The sequence below is a fragment of the Chiroxiphia lanceolata genome, chromosome 13, assembly GCF_009829145.1.
Source record: "Chiroxiphia lanceolata isolate bChiLan1 chromosome 13, bChiLan1.pri, whole genome shotgun sequence".
In the NCBI taxonomy this organism is placed as follows: Eukaryota; Metazoa; Chordata; class Aves; order Passeriformes; family Pipridae; genus Chiroxiphia; species Chiroxiphia lanceolata.
This window is the reverse complement of record NC_045649.1, coordinates 4,992,038-5,011,070: the sequence shown is the minus strand read 5'-3', so window position 1 is coordinate 5,011,070 and position 19,033 is coordinate 4,992,038. Positions and strand designations below refer to the sequence as shown.

The following is a 19,033-nucleotide window of genomic DNA, read 5'->3' as shown; positions in this document are numbered from 1 at the left end:
CCACAGTTCTGCTCAGCTCTTTATAAAATCAGAGGACAGGCAGCTTCAGTTGTTCAAGTCCATGCCATTTTTGTAGTCAGAAACTAAAAATCGTTCATCAAATTATGTTCAAGACTTACTTCCAATGTAAGTTCACCTTTCTGAATGCAAAAATGTGTATAATTTCTTTTCACTTACTAAAGCATCACAACAACAACAAAACAGTGATGTAAATAAAAAGCAGTCCCGCAGCATTACAATCATATGGAAATGTGGAAAAATAATACAAATGAAGAGTCTCACCCAAGAATGAACACAGAGGAATCCTTTTTGAATTCATCAAGAATCTTAAAACAAACAAACAAAAAACAAAACAAACAAAAAATGAGGAAAATAAAAATAACAAAAGAATATGCAACTTTCTATCTAAGTGCATCTAATAATGTCCATTGGTTTGGGAAGGGGAAATAAATGCCTGTCTGCTCTAGAGAAGTTGCATACAAGTTGGCAAGACACATTTTTAATTGAATGCATGAGAAAAAACACACAGTCAAAGTTTTGGGGAGCTTTTATTGTTTGATATCCCAGAAAAACTGGAATTAAGTGTCATCCATCACATTTATTCATGTGAATATAAACCCTAAATTGCTTCCAGCTTGGCACAGCATCGTTACAGATTGCAGGAAACTTATCTACTGATCCAAAGCGCTTGTTAAGCAAACTGAGAAGTTTCTTTGAAATGATTCACAAGGGGCAATAATGAGAGCTTAAGGAAGTCAGAGAGCCTCCTTGCTGTGTATTTTAGTTTTCAGCATTCTGCTTAAGTTGATTAACAAGACTTTCATGACCAAAGCTAAAACCCTGTCAGTAAATTTAGGTTCTTTATCACTTCACCATGATTTCAGCATCACTTTTAAACAGCACAAGCTCTACTGCCAAAAAACCAGCACTAACTTCAACTATCAAAGCTTCTATTTCAGTATATGCAAGTTGAATTGACAAGAAGCACGTAGTCAAAGACATTCATGCAAGTAATTTCAAATTATGTGCTTTCACACAGTTTAAAAGGGTTCCTATCTTTCAGAGTCACTAAATGTATGCAGTTTACACCAGCTTCAAGAATCTGTACAGTGAATGCATGGAAAGAGTAGTTAGGCAGTTGCCCACTTAAATTAGCTAAAATGTGACTCCACTGCATTTATTCCTGATGTGTGTCCTGTAATGGACTCACCACTGGTAATCTGGAATATAGAACTGCCTCTATCAATAAAAAGATCAGCCAAGCTTCATGAAAAGGCATTGTACATCCTGAACAAACTCACAAGAAAATTTCTTCCTAAAACCCCCCATTCCATCTTTGCACATCTCTACTACTAACACATAAGAAGCAACATGAATCACTTATTCATCTTCTTATGCCAATTGTTGATGGTAACTGCTATCTACACATCTAGTACAGTAATACACCCTTCTTCTGGCACAAGAATGAGGGAAAAAGAAAATCAGTAACAAACAGAAGCAAAAAGATAGCCAGCTCTCACCCTTTATTCTGCTCAAGCAGTTGAACATTATGAAGATTATTTATGAAAAAGCTTACCGATTTCTGTTGTTCAAACATGACTTTCTTGTAGAACAAATGAAATTGTTCAAAAGTAAGCTCTTCCTTTTGAGCACCTATTTCCTACAATGGAAAGCAGCACACAGTGAAATTAGAATTTCCTGAGCTGCACTTGCACAGTGAACAAGTTACTCTTACTCCAGCTGCCGCCCTCTCACACATCCTGGTTTACTCCAACTTCATTTGTTTTAAACACTTTGGATTTTTTAATTTATTTATTTTTTTAATAATACAAACAAGTAAATAGATGTTGCTTTATGACAGTGCTCCTAGAACCCATCTTTGGCCTTACATTTTGCACTCTGACTCCATTCCCATTACTGAGAGATAAACAGTGCCTCATTTACTCATGGTTGAGAGCACTGAGAGCATTGAGAGCATGGTTGAGAGCATTTACTCATTGAGAGAAGGAGAAGCACAGATGTCTGCTTTAAGGGTGGAGAGTTAAAAAGCAGGAAGAGGTGGGGATGTTTAAAGTTCCTGTAGGAAACAACCTTTAGTTTGAGCAAAGAGGTTATTATTGATCATATTGAAAAAAAAAAAGTCTTTATCTTATATATGGATTTTATCTTAAAGATAAAATAATTTCCTATGCACTTGCACTGTACTGAAGCTCAAAATCCAATGTTTGCTCTGGTCAATCACACAATGAAAAGAAGGAACATTTATGTCATATTTTCTTAGAGTCTTAGCTACAGGCAAAGCCAAGCTGAGAAATTAATCAACATAATTTATTTAACTGTACATGGTAAGAATAAAAAATATAGATACTGTCCTAAAAAAAAATGTCAACATCTATCAGATAATTCCAAATAGATTTAAGTGATCAGGTAATTACCGCAAATTTATCCTTTAAGAACTTCATGCTGCTCACTTTGAAGTTCACTTGGGGGAGGACAGTTTTCAGCTCTCTAAGACTGATACTGGGGGGAAAAAAAAAGAAGAATTAAAAAAATAGTAAAACCACCACAGTTCTGTTGTATCTTGTTGTGTCAGCTACTCATATATTTTCTGTCAACACAAAAATGTGACTATTGAAACATTTTGGGTTGGGCTCATCTCACATACCTGTAAAGTTCTATAAACATAACACCTACATGGAAACAAGCTAGACACAGAGAAACAGGCACTTCAATTCATGTGAACATCCATATCAGGATGAAAAGAACCATGCTGAAGGGACACCTATTTCTCTCCATCAACAATTAATCAGATCTAGATGATCAGCTCAAATGGAGATGTTTATACATGGTCAAATGAACTGCAACCTTTCTTCCACTGTTCTAGTCCCACTGCAACTGGATTATAGACAAAGAAAACATCACACAAAGGATATACCAAACAGAGTTGAAACAAAAAATAAAAAGCTTCAGTTTTCTGTACTAATTTCTATACTAATATAACCCTTTTCTACAGCTGTTATTCACTTAAGATGGTAACACTGATTTGCAGAGCAAGGCTCTTCCCTTCTGCAACACCTGAACATGACCTCATATTCCCTTCCCAACCAAGTCTTCCCAAAAAGAATTGCCTTCCAGTTTCATTTATACAGGCCTCTGACCCTTTTTACAGAGCTTCAGAATGTCCAGTGATACATCAGCAGCAGTTAAAACCCCAAGTTTTAACTAGATGACAGCAAGACAGCAGGTCAAGAGAACACAGGCACAAGATCTGTGGGTCCTACTGCCCACAGAACATTAATGCACTACCAAGAGTACCCAATAAAACAAGACTGAGGTACCCTGCCTTGACCTACAGAGCAATTCATAAGCCATTAACTCCTTGCAAACACAGGGTCAGAGCAGAGTCGCTCGAAAAGCAACAAAAACAATTAGCATTTAGATGAAAGTAACACTTCTATTCTACACTGTCTATACAAGCAGCAACCCCATGAGATCCTCTCATCTCCATTGTGTAGTGAGGGAAAGAGGGAAAGCAATAAGGAACTTGGTCAAAGTCCATGCCAAAGCCAGATTAGAACTCAGGAAATTCCTGGCTTTCCGCCTTGTCGCCAGACCTCTGGAAAAAAAACACTATTAGGAGCAAGAATGAGCACTCCATTTGTACCCTAAACACCAAGCCATTTCCTCTGGCCAGACAAGTGCAAGTGAAAACAAAGAGCTGGGACTTCATTACCACTGGAAACAACTCCACCTGTGAAACAGGACTTGCCTGGAAGCCTAACCTTTACAATTAACCTCCCTAGAAACTGCAGCTCTAAACACAATGGAACTCAGTCCAAACTCGTTTCCTGAATTTTAATAAAAGCATGAATCATCTAGGAGGGGAACAAAAAACTGCCCTCTCCACAGAGCAAGTCCCCTTGATCCCAACCAAGCTGCCTTGTAGTGATGAAACGACCCTAAAGCAACAAATGAAACCTCTTCAGCAGACACCTACTGTCAGCCACAGCTGCTCTATCCTAACATGGTCCCCAACAACACATTCCCATTGCAGGTTATTTTCAAAGTACATCAGGAGGAACAAGTCCATCCAGTAAAGGATGGTACTGGTCCCTTCCCCGCTGTGGCCAGTTTAGGAAACATGGCTCTGAAATGGTTCACAGGCTGTGTGCACCAGGGTGTGATTTCCTGCAATACCTCAGCCTCATTCACACAATGACACACCACACTGCAGTTTGCTTATAGGAAAAGGTGTAAATGGGAGGAAAAGCACATACTTTTCTACACTGAATTACACTGTAGAATAAAATGCATGTTCCAGACAAAGAGAAAAATCACGGTAAAGTAATAACACGCAGGGAAGGAAGGATTAACATTTTTCTCAGTATCTCATGACTTCTGGTAACTTTGAGGAGAGGTTTGCAGCTGAATTGATTAAAAAAAAAAAAAAAAAAAGAAGTCTCCTTTGCTGTGCAAAAGCTACAAAGCCACATCAACATGGACCTGAAGTCAGCTACTGAAACTAAAACACATGAAGCTACACAGCACACTGGGAGCTATAACCCACAAGACTTCTTTCACATGAGAAGCACCAGGTCAGAGGTGATTCTTCTGCTTTGGTCTGTTCAAATATGTGGCAGAGACAAGCCCAGGTTGCCAGGCCAGCTGCTGGTTTGGTCTGTCTGTGTTAGAGCCTGGTCACTGCAATGCAAACACGGTCAGCAATGAAGGAAGATCTTGTGGCACAGTTGCACAGGAAAGCTCACAGCAGGTTATACAGTCCAAGCATCTGGGCTCCAACTTGGCCATGAAGGGGTAAAGAGCTCTATAAAGCAGGCAACCCAACAACCTGCACTGCTGAGCTCAATCTCTGCAGTAAGACTGGAAGATGATAGCTACTTTTCCTCATTCTGGCAGAGTAATTCTAGGCTAAAAGTTAATCTACTTATTTTTCATCATTTGTTTCTTCATTATACCATGTACATGAACATGAGTGAGTGCTACAAACACATTTGTTTTTAGCAAATGGCAAAATTCAAGTTGTTAGATCAAAAGCAAATACCATTTTCAGGGGCCTCATATTTCACATCTTGGACAGAGAATTATTTATTTATTTTTATTCCATGTTAGAATCTGCAACAGAAGTTCACTAAAAACAACTGAACAAAGACAGAGCTTCTTACCTATTTCTTCTACTTTGGTCCACAGAATAGATCTGCTTTCTCAGCCAGCTTGTGGAAAAGAGGGGAAAAATGGGGAAAAAAAAGAGGTTAATTTAAGAATTATAAAGAAAATACAGCCAATGAAATATCGAAATCCACAGACAAAACTCAACAGAAATACTTATCTTTAGATACATCTAAGGATTCAGTTTTATAAGTGCATTTGTAAACATGTACTTTTTTTGCTGTTTAATACTGCATTTTCAAGTCAATAAAACAACAAAAGTCATATAAACAACATAGGAAGGGGAAGGGTGGGCAGGACTGAAAAGAATGAGCAACCAGAAGCTGTGAAAACATAAGTGGATAAAGCAAGCCAAAACTTCAGCTAATCTAAAACTGGAGTAACTCCATAAAGTCAATGATTTATGCTGAGGCTGCTGGATGCAGATCTGTTAGATGCATAAGTGCATATCAGTTTTAGGTGCACAGTAAAATCCTGTTAGCAGCATTAACAGTAAATATATATTCACACAGACAGTTTTGATCTAAAGGATGAATGTACTGCTAAGGTGATCCTCAGACTCAACAGGAATTACTTGTTTGACATCAATGTCAAGTTTGGTCAGGGAGCAAGAGAGGGCAGAGTATACCCTGACAACAGGTAACAGAAGTGACCATAAACAACAATGCCAGCAGTGACAAAAAGTAATCAGGTATGGAGACAACACTGAAAGCTTGTCAGCAGAACTGGCAATCTGAGAATGAGCAGTTTCAGGTGCAACATCCTCAGAAGTTTAAGGGTGCAGGTTCACCATCACATGGCTGCCAAAGAAATAATTCTTAAAAATGTTCATTTTCAGCCTGAGCCTCCAAGTCAGCTGATCACATTGCCACACAACACAATGGGGCAAGTAGAAAGTAAAAACTGCAAAAATGTACCTCGGAATTACTAGGACACAGGATACATGGACATCTACTAGAACATGCCTACTGTGGCTGCAGAAGACATTTGAATTTCCCAAGAAGCCAACAGACACCTACACCAGGTGTTCTTGTGATCTCATGAAGAGATTTTGATTTGGGTACAAAGAACAAGGTAAACTGCAAAATTGCATTAGTGGATGAAGCAGAGCACGATTCCAGAGCTTGTTATGTAGCAAAACAGACAATTTCCATATGAGCTTTCAGTATCATACACTAATGGAGAGTAGCTGTTCTTAGGGTAACGGCCACGCACCACTTAAACATTTCTTTCAGTGTTTCCCCTTTCAATTCCAGAGCAGCATCCAGCCTCACAAAGTGAAAGTACGTCCACATACCTCTCTGTGATGGCAGGTGTGGGAGCACTCATGACCTCTTGATACAAGATATTCAAGCCACACAACCATTTATCAGTGTCATCCTTAGAGTCAGCTGAAAAAAGTAACACACTATGAGAAACATCAAAACAAAATCGTTACAAAACCAAGACATAACTTGTGATGTTTAGATAAACCCTAGTATACAAAGCTGTGACTAACCTTTCTGTTTGATAAATCTCATTGCATAGCTTAATGTTTCCAATAATAAAACTACTAAGAAACAGCATAAACTTGGGAGTAAGGAAGCTCTGACAAAAAATACCTCCTTTTGGAAGTCTGCTTATCAGAGTAGGAAAGTTTCAATATCTCAGTAGAAACACTATGAACCTACTGCTGAGCTCCTGTAGTAACACAATCAAAATTAATTTTCTTATCTTCTGTCTCCAAAGGGGCAAAATCCCAGGACCTAGATCAGAGCAACTCGAAGTGCACAGGCAAAAGAACTCAGTGCTACAGCATAAAGCTGCTTATATTTCAAGCAACTTACAATAAAATTGCAATATACTGGCTTTCGATGGACGTAACTACCTCCTGTCTGTCCTAACCATGCTTCTAAACACAGATCATTCCAGAATAAATTCAGGCAAGAGGAGCAGAATAGGAGGAATGTACAAAACTGGTGTAGCTTATATAGAACATATTTTAATACGAGTTAAAAAAAAGGTCTAAAATTCCTTAGACGGCTTAATACTAGAAGACAAGCCCTGAAAATTAGTATATCACTGTCTTGTTTTGTTTTTAGTTCACCTTTCCATTTCCCAAACCAGAAGAGTCCTCCACATCATTCAGCCTGATTGCATTTGGTGACTCTTCAACCCAACAGAAGCAAGATGATGAACTGCCTGCTAGGTACAGCCTTCCCTAGGAAATACTGGCTAAGCTGAAACCAATTTTCTGAGCCTTGGATGAGATGTGAACATCACAGCCCTCAGCTGGGCAAAGCCCAGCTGATTTAGCATCCAGGCTCTGAAATTTCAAGAAGGCTTTCTTCAATTAAACCAGTTCTGAAAATTTATTTTCACACAGGAGCTGTAATCTGTGCAAATTCTTTTAATGGCCTTCAAAGCAAACCAGTTTCTCAAAAGGTGAAGATTACATTTTATTTAAGCATACTTTCAAACAATGCTTTATGCCCCAAGGATGAAGCTAGAGCCCAGCCTCAGCTCCCCATGGAAATGTTTTTCAATTAGTTACAATTTCAGAAAGAACACCCACTACCACTGCCAAAGCAATTCTTCTCCCAAGACAATTCTGCCCTTTATGACAGCTACCATTCCCTTTAAGCAACAGTTATTTTATATTGTTTTAAGAAACCACGACAAAGGACTTCAACAAGGAAAAGGATTTCCCCCTTAATTGAAAGTTATGTCATGTTGTTCTGCAGTTGAGCCTTACAGCAACATATCTCATGGTACCAAGTGTTTTCCAAGTCTTGGCAGAGCCCTATTTTGGGAACTGCCATGGAGGAGGGACTGGGGGGGCTGTTAGAGGAAATCAGTCTTAAGTACCTGGCACAGCTGCACGTAAGCACAGCCACTTACTCAAAATTTTCACAGACTTCAGTCAACAATGGTAAAACTTATTTAAAGTTAAAAGCCTCTAACAATGGATTAGTCACAAGCAATCTTTCATTTCGAGAGCGCCAGACTGCAAAAAACTTGTCTTCTAGTACTGCAATCTATAAGCAATTCATTCCATTAAAAAAAAAAAAAAAAAAGAGGTGGCAGCATTAAAGCACTTATAAAGCACTCCCCTCTCCTCACATCATGATTTTGCAATGAATTTAATGATTTAAATGAGTAAGCGTGTTCCTGCTCAGGACAGAGAGAGCTACTACTCCAAATAAATTGTCTGTATGATTCTAAACCAAGGATCCATTACAAACTTTTTAGAAGAGAAATCTCTTGGCAAACTCTGCTAGTTAGAAGCTGTATTCAGCCTGCACTGTAAGATTTTTATATCCCTTTTAATTTCAAATTCTTTGGGTTTTGTGAGCCTGGATAATCTCACCTGAAATAAGAAGTGCCTCAATTCTTTCCACAGATACAGGATACAATGTCCCTCTGTTTCACACAGATCTCTTCCTTTTCAATTTATCACCTTAGAAATTTATTTCTGGTGCCCTAGCAGATCTTTAGAAAATGTTAGTATTATCAAGCGACATGCACACACATAACCTAAACTAGAACTCCATTTTCTCAGATTAATCTCCAGTTGCCCATAGGTGATAGGAAAGTTTCTATGACACAGCTGTGGTCTAACCTTTTATGGCTATTTTTTCCAGAATCATTTTGGCCAGACTTAAAATGCCAGGACAATATTCTGGTTGACAAGCTGACTTTGAAGAGGACAGTGTTATCTCTGTTCTTCAGTGAAGAAAACCTTACTGGAGATATTTAACCAGCAAAAGTCTACCTTGCTAGAAATGATTGAGCAAATCAGAAATAACACTTGCACAATGCACTATTTGAAAGTGAAACATTAAAATGCAGCAGTTCACAGACAAGGAGGGCCAAGTAAAAGATCTGTCTCCAGATTTTAAGCATCTGATGCACTCCTGAACTCCTGAAGTTAAAACCACAGTATTCTTTGCATTATTGTTCCATCAATGTGTTTGATTTGTTCAGTGGTAGCTTTAAAGAAGAAACAAAGTAAAGTACCTGCTAAACTTAAGGTGTTGAGGACAAACTGGGTGCCATAAAATATAGTAAAGCAGTGTTCTTCTCTGTGCCTTGCTCTGCAACGTTCAAAGTCCTTTGAATTCCTCCCTGGGCGAATTTCTTTTATTTCCATCAGATCCACTGAAAAGAAACAACAATCAGTCAGTACAACTGCAGAGTCTGAAACAGTAAGATGAATAACTCAAAGCATGCCCACACATATAAAATAGCTATATGTATAAACTCACAGGTTGTATTGCACAAGAAATGCAAATTGCACCAGCTTGCAACCCCAGAATCCACAAGTAAATATATTGCTGACTAATAGACAATGCTAGGGAAGGATTAGAAGAAGAAGAAAAATAACTTGTCATATTTTTATTATTTCACTGTCACTGATTGTCCATGGACAACGTGCACACACATATGGTCCTTTGGGTTGCAGAAGATATGATTTCACAAACAGCATTAACTCTAAGCAAGAGATTTCCAATTGCCATGACAACTGTTCAAAGAAGAAAAGATACAGCTTCTACCTTACCCACCTAAAAGTTACAAATCATACCATAAGCAGTTAATCTTGTCACCTAGTGCAGTCACTGGCACTTGTAAGAAAAACATTTAAACTAGGAATATAAAGAGAAAATTGAGCTTAACAATTAAAAAGTTTGTGAGTTTTCTCATGGTCAATTCCAAAGATGTCTCTCTCTGTTATTTAACATAAACTGCTGTATCACTTTCAGCTTACTGCTCTCTAGAGAACACAGGTACACATCAGAGCACAGCAGGATGGGAACACTGCACAGGCACACACTTTCCCAAGTCAGCTCCCTTTTTGTCAAACCCTTGTTACAAGGCCTGCACAACAGGAGCAAGACAGCACTGAAATAGAAATATGTGCAGTCTCAAGATAAGATACTTATTAGAAAACTGAGGAAGTGGTTTTGTTCTGCCTGTGGACGAGACAAATAAACAGCTCTTCCCACTTGTGGACAGTCTTGTCTTACGAGCTACAGGATGAAGTGCGAAGAAAAACATTTCATGGCTCCTCTTGAAATGTGTTTATCAGACTTAGCAAGATCCAAGGAAAACAGCTGAGGGTTTCTGTCCATGCAATTAAGAATACCACAGTATAAAAACCCTGTTTTAAATGGGCACCTCATCAGTAACAGAAGACAGTTAATAACACAATGAAACAGCAACTGCTGCCAACAGAGGGTGAGCTGAACAATGGGTAAAGCTTCAGCCTGCTGTAATGCTGCATTTCTATGATGCCAACATGGGAAGGAGAGACAAGCAAGGAAGTTCATCAACAAAATCCTGATAATGAAACATTAACTCATCTTGGAAGCAAAGTATCCCAGGCCAAACTTTCCACCATACTCCTTTCTCTCAGTCATTAAACAACTTCTTTTGAGAAAATGAAACCTCAAAGGTTAACATGAACTAATCAGAGGACACAAACATCTTTCTTAAACTCTTTTCTCCAAGCGTCTTTAGTCTCAAGGTAGAGTTTTCAATGTCTCAGCCTCTGTGTCTCAGCCACCCTCTCAAACCACATAAACATCTCCTAAGATCTGCATATTGGCCAAGGGCCTTAAATTTAGAGGCAAACTTCTAAAATAAATTCATGCTGCAGCTATAAATGACCAAGAGCCAAAAGCTCCTAAGGATGACTGATCCCCTTACCATCCAGAGGCTCTCTTAGACCCCTAGTGAGGTATCCAAATTACCATCCTAAATGCCACCATCCAAAAAAGTTGATCTTAGCCCACCAACTCACATTAATATCAGCAGAGAATACACTTCTAACTTCCAAGTGACTTCTTTTAGACTCCTATAAAACCCCACACATGAACACCACACCACAAAGCCCCCCTCAAAGTACGAACTATGAGCAGCGATAAAGCAGATTTCACAACCCCTGCTGTTGTCATTTCCAGGGGCTGTTACCTCACACTGACCTCTGAAATAATACAAAGCTTACTCAATGCCTCCCCTCAGTTACACACACTCACCACAGTTCTCCTTGCCTTAAGGCCTTTCAACCCTGCCACGCCATTCTCCTGCATGAACGTGTGTGTATATACATTGAGGCACAAGGATTTTTGTGTGCACAGGCACATTAGTGCTCCTCCAACTGGTCTCTGAAAAAGAGATCACTATGCCCTAGTTGCTAAACATTCAGAAGATAGAGGAATGGTTCAGCAAGAGAACAAAAGAGGGAAGAGGAGGAGAGAGAAATATTTACATAAAACCCACTCAAATTCAAAATTTTACATTCCTCTACTTTTCTGGCAACATATTAAATACATCCTACAGAAGTCTGGCAAGATAGCACTACATTTGCTTAAATAATAAATGAAACACAGATATAATACATATTGCACTTGCAGAAAATGAATAGAAACTACCTGTATAACCTTAATTACATTTTATAGTGCCATTTAGCATGTATTATTCTATCTTATTGAAAGAAAAGCCAAGGCAGAAAACCAGAGAGAGAAAAGAGAAACATGCAATCAAGCATAAATTTTGGTCTCCCACTAAGCTCCGTGGTCTTACCAGGTAGTCTGGAGTTACCTGGCTCCTTCCACATGATGCCCATGAACTCTACAATGGCTGATCCCAACTGAACAGAGAAAGGAAAGGGCCAGGAAAAGCTACAACATGTTTCAGACTCAGATTAGTAAATCAACTGTACCAACTTAGCTGTTACACACTTACTGTGAACTTTTTATAGCACAATCTGTCACTGAGCAAGTAAAATGTAACTTCATGCCTGTGCCAGAACTACAAGCACAGCACTTCAGACACTCTTATCTCGTGCTGCCTTCAAGCACTGAGCCTTCCTCCTCCTCCTCCTCAATGCCACACGCAAATTGCAAACATACCCTGGCCTGGCTTCACAGACACACATTCATACACCCAAAAAAAGCACAGACCTGGACATATGCAGCTTGCAGTGTCAGATCAAATCCGATACACTTGCAGGTGCAACTTCCACAAAAAAAGTGAAAGAAGATGAATGCATTTCCCAAGGAAACACAAACCAAAGCATGCCCTGTAGAGAAGTTGACTCACCCAGCCAGACATGGACACTCCCAACACATTCAGTCCCCAGCCAAATAGTTTGAAGAGGTCTAGTGCCACTCTAAAACCCGCAACACTAGTTCACATTTCATCCATTCCTTCATGTGGTTATTTCCCCAGGTTGAAAGGAACTCCTTGGCAGCCTCATCAGTCACCGATTTATTCTGACAACTCCCTCAAGCGGCTCTTTAACAAGACTGGACTCCAAGGCACCTTCAATTACCATCCTGTCTCAGGCTCTGATCTGGATGTCCAGTATTCCTGGCAGTTTAGAGCCTGAAGCTGCTGAACTTCAGCTCCTGCTGCTGTGTGCTGTTTGGCAAATCAGTTAATTCAATGGATCATTACACTACTACATAGCTACTTTCCAAAGACTGCACAGATTAATTGCTCAATGCCTTCCAGGGTACCTGCTGGAGCTCTTTTACTGCCATGAATTTCACAATAAACTTTTGATCTTCCACATCTCCACTGATCTCCACTCCAATAACCTGGCAGCAGTGATCACGTTCAGTCACACTCTCAGAGGTAGGAATTCCTGTTACATTTCCTTCAGTCACACTTAGAGGTAGAGGGTAAAACAGAACTTGGATTTCACTACAGCAGGTGCTGTGCAAGCTGAGCAGAAGACAAGACATAAGGTAAGCACAGGTAGAAAACTATGTGAAAAGGAAAACTGAAAAGAACACTATGCTATTGTACACAACACTGTGCTCATCCTAGATAGAGAGAACAAATCAGCACTGCTATTTAAAGGGAGAAGTCCTGCCTCTGTCTGCCGTGTGGTCACCCACTACCCACCTCTGGTTGGGAGAACAATCATTCAGCACCCAGATTAGGGAACAGCCCCTGCTGAAAACCACTCAGTGCCAACAGCAGAGCACCTTCTGTGAGCTGCAAGTGCCCATGTAAATTCACTGCAGGAAGGCAAATTTGCACAGATCACCTTTGGTTGAGTAGGGTAATTTCAGGCTGGAAAGGCAGGCAGACTGTTTATAAACGAGTAGTCAAAAAACCTTAGAGACTGTCAACCTAGCAAGGTATCCTTGATAGCAAAGTCTTGATTAACAGTGTAGAAGTTCACCCAAGTCTGCCATTATGGACTACAGAGTCCTCTAAGATAACACTCCTGATTCAAAGCCTAAATTCTCCAGGAGTCCTTCAGTGTCTGTGGCCACAAATGATGCTTGGATCAGAGCTGAGTAATGCACTTAATGAAGGAGAAGAAAAAGCCTACAGAAAGATTCAGAGGAGGCTTATGGACTCAGAAATCATTCTATGAGCACTATTTCAGTAAGTCTCAAAAGGCTAAAGGGAAATTACTGGCAACGTTTCAGAGAAGAAAATAAGGGACTGTGATCACCCAGGTGCTGTGCACTGAGACATGGGATGGGCATTCTCTCTATGAATATATTTGCATTTTCATGTGTATGTATGCATAGCAACATTCCACACTGAAGAACCAGATTTCAGAATACTTTTCTTTTTCCCAACAATTTGCATTACGAAATATTCCAAAGAAGATTTCATTTTAGAAACTGCCCTCTTCAACACAGGCCATGTGCAAATGAGCACCCAGTGAATGAAAAATGCCTTTAGTATCCTTTGGCAAAAGTACTTCACTCTGGTTAGTGAGGACAATGGCTCTGCCCTCACTTCTGCAGAATTAAATATTAACTGCACAAGGTGTGTTTTAACAGCCTCCTTTATTCAGAGCAGCAATGGAACACGAATCTTGTGTGACTCTAGAGGAACAAGGTGAGGCTTCTCTCAGAGAACGAAGTCACAAGAAAGCAGAAAGCAGCACGGCAGTATAGATGTGGTAGGGAAAGTAACTCAGCTCATACAAACAAAGATGTTTACTGAGATATTCAGTGGCTCAAGAAGTCATTACAGATAAGCCACAAAGTGATCTGAAAACACAGTCACAAGGATGAAACAGTGTGGTGCACCTTGAGAAAGCACCCGTGAGTACCTTTCCAAGGGTCCTCTGGGGATTTAGCTTTAGAGAAGTGCACCTTTTAAACCCCCAGGGTTTTATGTAATCAGGTCACACAGAGCTGTCACGTGCAACAACAAATTACCATTGAATTTATAACTTCTCACTGGATTGCTCAGCAGAGCAACATGTTACAGTCCTTCCCAGTTTGAGCTCTGAATTCAAGAGGCCATACATCTCAAATGGCTATTGGTTTCATATTAAAAATTAGAAGGCACCTCCACAAATGACATAAGAATAAGGTACAATTTACACATATGCCCATAAAAGTTTACATTCTGCTCTGTGCAACAAAACCAAACCAAACCATTTCTGTGTCAACCTGACTTTGGGGAAAGTGTACTGGAGTACACTTCATCTCACACTCACTTTGACTGGCCACTGTAGGGCTGTCAGGCCTGTGAAGTTCATTCCATCCCTGTTTTGCTGGCTGGCCATGACAGGAAGTCTGGTTGTTGTAAGTGAGCATTAGACATTGCAGAACTGAGCTGCTAAAGGGAACGAATTATTTGAAAAAGAGCTACAAGCTACACACGCTCATTTTTTTTCACTTGACCACAGAAACCAAGCTCTAAATATTCATCTGAAGACTTACAACGATTCCCTGGGTAACAACTGAAACACAGCAATTTCAAAACAGGGGGGAAAAGGTGAATTTTAATGCTCCTTTGTGAAGATACTCCACAAAGAGCAAGAAGTGGATTCACTTTTCCAATGACATACTGTTCTTTAATAGTATTCAGAAGACAAAAAGAGACAGAATAGAGACTCGGGTTTTTCAATTTATTACTCTAAGTCTGAAACAGTAAGGAAATTCAAACAGAAATTCTGGAAGCAGTAAGGAAAAACAAAAGTCACTACAAGAAAGCAGCAAGATCAAGTCTAACATTCAAGCCAAATGAAGCTCTCATTTCACACTCCTCGGCAGAATATGTAGATACTCATCACTTCTCCCAGAGAGGTACTGACCTGTAAATGTTTATACCATCTTCTCCAATGGGAAAAAATTCAGTTTTCCACCACAGAGGAAATTTACATTGGCATTAATAATTCAAATGATTAAAGGATTAGCTGCTTAATGTATGGGGGAAAAGATCTATGTTTGAGAACATAAGCCAAAAGTCTCTTAGGTATTAGTTTTTTAAGTTTCCCAATGCATCTGACAGCCAAAAGGATGCATGGAACCAAAACTTGATCTCCTTGGCAGGTCATTTTAGCAAAGATTTCAAAAGCAAAATTATCAAACTTTAATTTCATGGAAAAGATGCTGCAGGATAAAACACAAAATACAACAACAAAGATTAAAAAACCCCAACTCTTGTTAGGAAGAACAGCACAGCCTGTGGCAACATACATAAGACTGCCATTACAGTAATTATAGATCCCTGCATTTCAACTCACCCTGTCAGTTGAATGTGACCTGATCTGGTCTTGTTATTTACATGATTATACTATAGATGCACTGCTTCTATAATGAGCTTTGATCATTAAATATCCGGGTGCAACATTTGGCAGAAACCAGTGATTTCTGGTTGGCAATGTAACACAACCTGAAAACATGGGGCAATCTTGCAGATCGAATAAAAAAAAAGAGTAACTCCCACAGGTACTAATTCTACTTATAATGTAAATTTACTAAGTTAGTTCTTTGCTTCCATTCACTTTCTTTTTTAACATACCTGTGAAACACGAAAATTCGACTTGATTTTATGAGGGTTTTTTAAATATCATGCTCTAGAGGACAAATTCTGTACAATCTCCACTTCTCAGCAGGAAGAAAATCTCAAGTGAACTTAACAACCTATCTCTTCCCTTTTCTCTTTCAACCTTACCTATAATCTGAAAACTTGGTCTACATACAGGAAAAGCAGTTTAACAGCTCATGTATTATATAACTTTTACTAAACATGGCCCTCTGATGTTTTAAACCTACTTCTTGTTTTGTGCTTGCACAACTAAATCATCACTACAGATTTTTATTCTTGACTCTTTTGCAATAAATAAAGAACATAAAAAATAGGTGATCTTTCTTTTCTAAACATTAAGGGAATAAAATATGATCGATTATATCATTTTACAAAAGCAGGTCTCCTCTTTGTGTGGGGAAAAAAAAAAAGAAATTCCTAGGTCATCAAAACAAGAGAAATCATCTTATGTCCTCAAACAGAATCTTCCTTGAAATGAGCATGCTTGTATTGCAGAGAATCACACACTTGCACATTCATGGAAGGCACCACAGCTTTCTCAGAGTATAAACTCTCCTGGCTGTGAATCATCCCTTCACTCACAGATTCATGGACGAATATGCAGAAACTCACATATTTTCCAGTGACTAATCAAATTCTACTCACCACGAACTTTCCCTTAATTATTGTCCTTAAAGCACTTTGCATCTGATAAAGAAGGAAATATCCATTACAGATCAGCTTCCTGGAAATTTAGACCCTGCCACCTATTTGCTTAAATACCATAACCTCTTATGCCCTACTTTATTCACGTGCATATAAATGCATATACCACGACACAAGGAAATTTGGGAGCCCTTATTTGGTACTACTGGAATGTCCTCTTGGTCACCAAGCCCAGATGCCAGTCACACAGACTCTTAGCAGAGTTCTGGGCAGCTCTTCTCACCCTTGGTCACCTTTTCCTTCCCCTCTGCCTTTCACTGCTGTCCAGCAGTTCCCTCCACTGCCATCCCCACTATGACAGTGTGCCCCCACTTGTTTGTGGGACATTTGCTATCCAAGCAAAGAAACAGCCCAGCAGCTGACATGGAGGCAGAAGTGACCCCCAGACACCACGGGGTGTAGAACACACCCTCACTGTGTGGCCAGCCTGGGACAGTCTGACTGGGGACAACCCACCCAGGGTGTGTGTGACCCAAGGGCCCCCACTTAGTTTAAGATAAGGATAATGCAGGAACAAAGAAATGCCAATAATAAGTAAAAGGCAGAAGAAAATGCTCCGACATTTTGTAGCCAGCACCTACCAGCATTTCCCTCAGTGCCCTTAAGAGCTACAAGGGCATCTAAAATGTCTCCATGCAGAGAACAACAGCGAGATGACTAAAAGAAGCCCAAGCATGGGTGAGCACAGGCACATCTAGCTCAGAGCTGCTTCCTTCAGCTATTTGCATAGCTCTCTGCAGGCCTCCCTAAGGAAGCACATGGTGCTGGCATTCATTTTAATACACTACTGAGACCCTGCATTTCAAACCCCCACGATGAAAACGTTTCTCTAAGGTGCATTGCTCCCTCCTGTCCATTCGGATCTCGTGATGGGTTGTGTTGGAACCAAACAATGTAGGAAAGGCACAGGTGAGGTGTTCTGGAGTCTTAGCAGGTGACTACAAGAGCAGAGGCACTAAAAACTTTCCTGGTCTCCACTACACCCAAAAAATACTGCAGGAGAGGCAGCTCCTCTCTTTCTGTTGCTAATCTTTTCCCTCTCATCACTTGATACACTCACAAAATGAAAAACAGGGGCAAATTTTATTTAACTTTCCTTGAAAGGTGCTCATTTACCAGTCTCTCCTAACCTTGTTGGCTGACAAGAAAGGAAGACACCTCTCAGTCACTCAAACTTTCTTTGGGCCTACAAAGCATTACATTTTACAACAGTAGAGTCACAGTAAATAAAAAAAATGCAGACTGTACAACAGGATCAGAGTTTCCTTACAAACAGCAACTACTGCCTTCAGCAAGTCTCACTAGCTTGGACGAGCTCAACAGCCACCTTGACCTCAGGAAAACTGCAATGCCATCCAAGAACTCACTTGACCTGGTAGTTCCCAAAAAAAGTCCTAAATAATGATTTCTATTCTGAAGCAGCAAATTGTCTGAGAAAACAGAAATATGAGTTCACTTTCCTGGTATTTGAAGGTGTTTTTTTTCTTTTTGGAGTGAGAAGGGGTAAAGAATTACTCACTTGAATTTATAAGACATAATGACCAAAAACAGTTGTCACTCAGTAACACAAGCACCATCATATTCAAAGATGAAAACTTTGAGAACAAGGCTCAGGAGAAAAGCATGTTAATCATATTTAAGCAGTGTCAGATACCTAAATAATGAGCTGCAGAAAATTCTTCATCTACTTTGCAACAATTCAGAACATTCTCAGCAAATTACCAAACCCTTTTCAGCCAAAAGCTTCATTATGTTACCAAAGGCTCATTGAATTAATATTTGACAAGTGCATCCATTCACTATTAACTCCAAGTTCAGGTACACTTTGCAAATACTCACAGACACCTTCAATCTTGTCAGCTGTCTTGCTCCATGCCACCTGCCTGGTTTCCATTATGACTTGAATAGTCCTTCTTTCTGGGCTACTCTTTTTAAGACTGAATATTGTCATAACAGTTCCCAGCTCCAAAGTCCTTTTGATCTGGCTTTTCTCATACTCTGGTAGCACTCCATAGTTTATACTCTTTCTGGGCATTTTTTCTTTTTAATCAAACTTTTATGGTTTTCAGTGTCCTGAAAAGAAAAAAAAAAAAGGAGAAAATTCAATATTTAAAACAACATTTTCATTTCTTTAAAAATAACATTTGTGTAAGTTAGATACCCAATGGAGACTCTTGCCCATGCAAATGCAAGGCAGGTACATGGTCAACATTAACAGCATCCTTGCTGTTCTCTCCTGAAAGGAAGTACAAACTGTCACTACTAACACAGACTTACATCTCTAAAGTTTCCACATTAGGACAGGAAAAAAACGAAAGAAAACAAAAACAACAACAAAAAAACC

The 19,033-nt window shown here is 39.5% G+C and overlaps 1 protein-coding gene across 5 annotated transcripts in view; it reads right to left on the bottom strand.

Moving 5' to 3' along the window:
* PLCG2 (phospholipase C gamma 2) overlaps positions 1-19,033 on the bottom strand; it is a 61,071-nt gene that overhangs the window by 30,493 nt on the left and 11,545 nt on the right. For 3 of the 5 annotated variants that reach the window (XM_032701063.1, XM_032701064.1, XM_032701062.1), the window contains 7 exons: positions 18,529-18,762; positions 9,187-9,327; positions 6,485-6,578; positions 5,184-5,231; positions 2,436-2,520; positions 1,577-1,660; positions 283-326 (listed from right to left, as the gene is read on the bottom strand). In XM_032701063.1, the coding sequence (XP_032556954.1) occupies positions 283-326; positions 1,577-1,660; positions 2,436-2,520; positions 5,184-5,231; positions 6,485-6,578; positions 9,187-9,327; positions 18,529-18,724 (692 nt within the window). In that variant the 5' untranslated portion in view covers positions 18,725-18,762. Of the gene's footprint in view, positions 1-282; positions 327-1,576; positions 1,661-2,435; positions 2,521-5,183; positions 5,232-6,484; positions 6,579-9,186; positions 9,328-14,647; positions 14,764-18,528; positions 18,763-19,033 lie in introns of those variants that run through there. The other 2 variants (XM_032701065.1, XM_032701066.1) reach the window with 2 other exon arrangements.